The sequence below is a fragment of the Lissotriton vulgaris genome, chromosome 3_1, assembly GCF_964263255.1.
Source record: "Lissotriton vulgaris chromosome 3_1, aLisVul1.2, whole genome shotgun sequence".
Classification (NCBI taxonomy): Eukaryota; Metazoa; Chordata; class Amphibia; order Caudata; family Salamandridae; genus Lissotriton; species Lissotriton vulgaris.
In genome coordinates this window covers 1,379,105,087-1,379,111,753 of record NC_141689.1, presented here as the reverse complement: position 1 = coordinate 1,379,111,753, position 6,667 = coordinate 1,379,105,087, and the positions used below count along the sequence as shown (strand labels likewise).

The following is a 6,667-nucleotide window of genomic DNA, read 5'->3' as shown; positions in this document are numbered from 1 at the left end:
CCCTAAACTCAGGGAGGAACGTAACCTTGTCCCGCCCCTGCAGCGCCTTAGGAGAGATGTGTCCTGTTGGAAGGCCTTACCGCTTTTGCTTTTGGGCAGAGCGGCACAATTTAAAATGCTGTCACTGCCGCGGCTACTCTACACCCTACAAAATTATCCAGATCCAGTCCCAGCACAATAGCGCTTAACAAACTGGTCCTTAACTGGTATGATGGAGGCATCAGTCTCCCTGACATTCGTAAGTATTATTGGGCGTCCCATCTAGTGCCCATCAATCAGTGCATGTATCGCTGACCAGAAGACCCTGCGTTTAAGATGGAGAGGTGGCTACTACCTGAGGGGAATTTTATCAGATCCTTATATTCCAACCCCCGGGGACTCTCCCTCACAGACCCCACCAAACATTCTGTGGCTATTTGGCATTCCATTACTAAGAGCCTTGGTTGGGACCGTAAGCTCACACTGGCTACGCCGCTGTGGGACTCGGAACTGCTGGGTAGCCTCTGGTCCACGAAGGGTTTTAATAAGTGGGACTTGATCGGCATATCTCGTCTGGGTGACCTGTGGATTATGGGCACCATGATCCCCTTTGCCACGCTCCAGCAACAGTATGAACTCTCCACCACAGAATTATTCCGGTACACACAGATTCGGCACGTAATAACCAATAACCTACAGACAGGCACGACCCCCCCAGAATCATCACCACTAGAGGACCGTTTACTGGACGGCTACCTTCCCCAAAAAGCGATCTCCCTAACATACAAGAAATTGATTACCAATGCCCCAGATCCTCTTGGGCGTCTGCGTGAGTGTTGGGAGAGTGATGGCCTAGAATTTGATGACGAGGAGTAGCGGGAGGCGGTTGCCTCACCCAGGGAGGTTGCCATTCCGGCATGTCTGAGACTGGTCCAACTCAAGGTACTCCACCGAACATACATCACTGGGCCACAACTAGTTCATATGGGGAGGGGTGACGGGGGCGACTGCAGGCTCCATTGTGCCTTCATCGACATAATTTGGGAATGCGACCGGATACAACAGTATTGGCGGGAGATACATGAGGTAATGTTACATAAGACCATTCGTCCGGAGGCAAAGTGATGCCTCTTGAACATGTGGGATCCCACTGGTTTAACAACCATGAAGAGGACCGTGGCCACATTGGGGACTATGGTGGCCTAACGAGAGATAGTCCGGCAGTGGAGAGCAGAGGCCCCACCTACCTTGGCCTCCTGGGAGAGAAGTCTGGACTGGTGCACGTTCAGAGAAAAGATGGTATACACGGCAGGAAGATGCCCAAAAAGTGGTCCGCAGTGTGGTCTGGGTGGAACGCATATAGAGGAGGAGGAGCTGTTATCCCCCTGACCCAACTCAAGGGATAAATTGTCATTATTTGTGTAATGTATATTATTTTGCTATCGTCACTAATGTGTTCTCACACTATGACTGTCTTTCTTGCCGATTGTCATTTATGCCATGTCGATTTTTTTTTCTTTTTTGTCAAACAATAAAAAGATATTATTCTTTTTTTTTTTAACTCAAAAGTACAAAAAAGCTTGCCTTCTTGTAAGGGAGTCAGTAATGTTTAATAATGAGTGCTCTTGGATTCTGCAAAAAATGGCATTTAACTAGTGTCTTTCTTCTCTGTTTTAAATATATTAACAATATCTTGGTTCGCTACTTTTAATTCTGACTGTAGAACCTTTTTCTCAAACTTCAGTGAATAGATCTCCGGCTCTAACATTACAACATCTAATATCCAAGACATAGTGAAATAAGAATATGTTGCTGAGGTTGAATGATAACATATCTGTCAGAAACCACTAACCATGTACTCGGAATCCAGTAGGAGTGGTGCTCTCTTCACATACAACGAGAAAATGGGGACCAGTATTTGAAATAGGGGAAGGTGATAAAAGGGAAACAAGCATTGGAAATGCAATAGGGCTCGCATTAGGAAAGTTTGAGCTATTGGTGTTATAAATGAACTATTTTTATTTATGTGTTTTTTTTAAAATAGCTAAATTAATAGCTTTATCATTTACAATGCCAATAGTTATAACTTTCGCAAATGTGACACCTATAGCATTTGCAATGCACCATGTTTTGTATTTACGTGACTTAGATGTATTGATATTACAAATAACAATGGCTTTTAATTTTTTTAAATAATTAATACTTAATTATTTATTTAATTTGTAATGGCAATAGCTTAAACTTTTGTAAATAACATTTGTGAAGATTATGTTCAGTGTTTTTTATTGTGACGAAAATCCAAGAACAGAAGTGAAATATTAACATCTTTTTGTGATTTGTAATAAAGCGTGAAAGCTTGAAAAATTGAAAGAACATATTTGAACCAGTGATGCTGTGGTTGCGCTGAGTGGTGTGTGCATCGGTGTAGCTGTTTGGTGGGTGCATTGGTGGAGCTTAGTTGGAGCATCGGTGGAGCTGTATGGTGGGTGCCACGGCGGAGCTGTGTGGTGGGTGCCACAGCGGAGCTGTGTGGTGGGTGCCACGGCTGAGCTGTGTGGTGGGTGCCTCGGCGGAGCTGTGTGGTGGGTGCCTCGGCGGAGCTGTGTGGTGGGTGCCTCGGCGGAGCTGTGTGGTGGGTGCCTCAGCGGAGCTGTGTGGTGGGTGCATCGGCGGAGCTGTGTGGTGGGTGCATCGGTGGAGCTGTGTCGGTGGAGCTGTGTGGTGGCTGCATCGCTGGAGCTGTGTGATGGGTGCATCGCTGGAGCTGTGTAGGTGGAGCTGTGTGATGGTGTATCGGTGGAGCTGTGTCGGTGGAGCTGTGTGGTGGGTGCATCAGTGGAGCTGTGTGGTGGGTGCATCGGTGGAGCTGTGTAGGTGGAGCTGTGTGGTGGGTGCATCGGTGGAGCTGTGTCAGTGGAGCTGTGTGGTGGGTGCATCGGTGGAGTTGGGTGGAGGGTGCATCGGTGGAGCTGTGTAGGGGGAGCTGTGTGGTGGGTGCATCGCTGGAGCTGTGTAGGTGGAGCTGTGTGGTGGGTGCACCGGTGGAGCTGTGTGGTGGGTGCATCGGTGGAGCTGTGTAGTTGGAGCTTTATGGTGGGTGCATCGGTGGAGCTGTGTGGTGGGTGCATCGGTGGAGCTGTGTAGGTGGAGCTGTGTGGAGGGTGCATCGGTGGAGCTGTGTGGTGGGTGCATCGGTGGAGCTGTGTGGTGGGTGCATCGGTGGAGCTGTGTGGTGGGTGCATCGGTGGAGCTGTGTGGTGGGGCATCTGTGGAGCTGTGTGGTTGGGGCATGTGTGGTGGGGGCATGTGTGGTGGGTGCATCGGTGGAGGTGTGTGGTGGGTGCATCGGTGGAGGTGTGTTGTGGGTGCATCGGTGGAGGTGTGTGGTGGGTGCATCGGTGGAGGTGTTTGGTGGGTGCATTGGTGGAGCTGTGTGGTGGGTGCATCTGTGGAGCTATGTGGTGGGTGCATCGGTGGAGCTGTGTGGTGGGTGCAGCTGTGGAGCTGTGTGGTGGGTGCATTGGCGGAGCTGTGTGGTGTGTGCATCGGCGGAGCTGTGTGGTGGGCGCCTCGGCGAAGCTGTGTGGTGGGTGCCTCGGCGGAGCTGTGTGGTGGGTGCCTCGGCGGAGCTGTGTGGTGGTTGCCTCGGCGGAGCTGTGTGGTGGGTGCATCGGTGGAGCTGTATGGTGGGTGCAACGGTGGAGCTGTATGGTGGGTGCATCGGTGGAGCTGTGTCGGTGGAGCTGTGTGGTGGCTGCATCGCTGGAGCTGTGTGATGGGTGCATCGCTGCAGCTGTGTAGGTGGAGCTGTGTGGTGGGTGCATCGGTGGAGCTGTGTGGTGGGTGCATCGGTGGAGCTGTGTCGGTGGAGCTGTGTGGTGGGTGCATCGGTGGAGCTGTGTCGGTGGAGCTGTGTGGTGGGTGCATCAGTGGAGCTGTGTGGTGGGTGCATCGGTGGAGCTGTATAGGTGGAGCTGTATGGTGGGTGCATCGGTGGAGCTGTGTGGTGGGTGCATCGGTGGAGCTGTGTGCATCGGTGGAGCTGTGTGGTGGGTGCATCGGTGGAGCTGTGTGGTGGGTGCATCGGTGGAGCTGTGTGGTGGGGGCATCTGTGGAGCTGTGTGGTGGGGGCATCTGTGGAGCTGCGTGGTAGGGGCATGTGTAGTGGGGGCATGTGTGGTGGGTGCATCGGTGGAGGTGTGTGGTGGGTGCATCGGTGGAGGTGTGAGGTGGGTGCATCGGTGGAGCTGTGTGGTGGGTGCATCTGGGGAGCTGTGTGGTGGGTGCATCTGTGGAGCTGTGTGGTGGGTGCCTCGGTGGAGCTGTGTGGTGGGTGCCTCGGTGGAGCTGTGTGGTGGGTGCCTCGGTGAAGCTGTGTGGTGGGTGCATCGGTGGAGCTGTGTGGTGGGTGCATCGGTGGAGCTGTGTAGGTGGAGTTGGGTGGTGGGTGCATCGGTGGAGCTGTGTCGGTGGAGCTGTGTGGTGGGTGCATCAGTGGAGCTGTGTGGTGGGTGCCTCGGTGGAGCTGTGTGGTGGGTGCCTTGGTGGAGCTGTGTAGGTGAAGCTGTGTGGTGGGAGCCTTAACGGAAATTACAACTCTCAAAACAAAAAAAATCTATCCTTTAACGATGCTGGATAAATTATGACAAGTGCTTGCTACTGTTCCAACAGATACATGCAGAAAAATATGTAGGACGTTATTCTGGCAGGAAAACTAAATCACAGAAAAGAAAAGAGTACGAACCGTAAATGAGAGAGGTTTGTTTGTTAACATCTGCATTGAGAGAAGGTTTTGTTAAACCTGTCGGTGTTTAATTAATACCGAAGCTACACTATATTTTAAGGAATGACGAATTTGAAGGTCTGCTTAGAAAATGATAAGTAGCAGGGCAAAATAAATCGCAACAATGTGTGCAGAAAGGAAAGAAAATATATATGAATGTTGTCTGGGCACGGCAACAGCACATGGCAACATAACTGCTCCTTAGCTAGCTACTACACAGTGCACTCAGTACTTAAACTAAAACTCAAAAAAGCCCTCTTAAGAAGCATGGAATTCGTGGTCCTGGATACAGCATGCATTCCATGTTTCTTTTCAAGCAGAGCATAAACAGTTGTTGCAGCAAGGGGCGGGAAGATTAGGAGACGAAACTGGAAATACGGCCGGCACGCAGTGAATAATTAGGAGGTGACAAATGACCTGGGACGGCTGCCTTTGATGTGGTAATGCGAGGCAGGCAGGCAGATGGCTGGTGGCATTGTGCACGTGCTTTTTAGGGCTTGCGCTTGCGCAATGACCTAAAAAGCACATGCACTCAAAGGAATCGCCAGTGGAATCGCCAGTGGTGTTTAAACACTGGATAAGCCCCTATAGAGCTTCCAGCTGTGCGCATGCGCACAGCAGGCAAGCCCTAAAAAAGACACTGGACACTCACTACCAATCCAACTCGTTACTTCTGCTTGGCATGGACGTCTGCAGGTCGAAGTGGTTATCTAAAGGCAGCAGCAGATATCTTAGTAACCTGCCATGAAAGTCTTGCATCTATTTGTAACTGTTAGAAAGATAGACCTTAACTGTATCTCTGCAACCAACTCTCTGTGTTCAGATACGAAACTTACTATCTCTGAGACTGAAGCAGAACAAGAGATGAGAACCTTTAATTATGTTCATCAATACACCTGTGACAGCATTCGTCCCAGAATATACACCAAAGAAGAGGCTGATGAAATTATCACTTGTGTGTGATCATGAAAAGTGCTGCAGGCAAATAACCAACTGCAGCAAAGACCATGCAGCCTTCAATTCTGATTCCCGGTAACTGGACTTTGGCAGCATTGATTGACTGTATCTCTTCAAGAAGAAAATAATATTTCAAAAAGAACGTGAGGAATCTGTTTATTTCAGAACATAGCAATATTTATTTTTTAAGAAACATCAAAGATGGTAAAACACTTGAACCAATAAAATATGTCAAGGATAATGTCACATAATGTTGCGCCCTGGAACCAAGATTTCTTCTGGGAGACTCAAAGGGCCTCATGGTTATCAAAGTCATTAGAGTTTAGTGCTCTTGGGATCTTAAACTCTGTGATACAGCTTCTGATTATAGAGGTTCGATAGGCACCTGTGGCCGCAAGTCAGTGCATTCGCATTGCTCCTTCAATACTTGATCAGGTACATTGCGAGTGGAAGACAAAAGGGTTGTTTTTTTCTGACAGACTCGGCAGCATGCTGTGAAACCTCTATCTTGGCAGGAGGAGCAGGCCAGCACCAGCTGACAGCAGCGTGATGTCGAACAAAGTGTATACTGGTCCCACGGCCTTCTGCAGTATCGACATTCTGGGAAAGAGAGAAAGCGATAGAACACACAAAAAACACAACCAGATGAGCAGGTTAAACTGCAGGTACTGAGCATTTCTAAAGTCATAAATGTAATATGTACACAATTTAGTATATATATTATATGTAATCCAGATAATAAATAGAAATAGTATTGTCAAAGACATACTAAAGAAGTACCGAGGAAGAAATTAAAGATTTAAGGAGGAGGAAGGGATATGATAATAAAATAATACATTCTAAATATAAAACTTGGCATTATAACTATACAAATAACAATACACTGTAAACAATTATCCGGTCAAAAAGGTGGAATCTCATATTGAGGACAAGAGTATTCATGTTCAC

The 6,667-nt window shown here is 48.7% G+C and overlaps 1 protein-coding gene across 1 annotated transcript in view; it reads right to left on the bottom strand.

Moving 5' to 3' along the window:
- Positions 1-5,859: 5,859 nt before the first annotated feature.
- Positions 5,860-6,667, bottom strand: part of TSTD2 (thiosulfate sulfurtransferase like domain containing 2) — a 210,792-nt gene continuing 209,984 nt past the window's right edge. Inside the window, exon 10 of the mRNA XM_086961849.1 lies at positions 5,860-6,319. Within this exon, the coding sequence (XP_086817975.1) occupies positions 6,084-6,319 (236 nt within the window). The 3' untranslated portion in view covers positions 5,860-6,083. The remainder of the gene's footprint in view (positions 6,320-6,667) is intronic.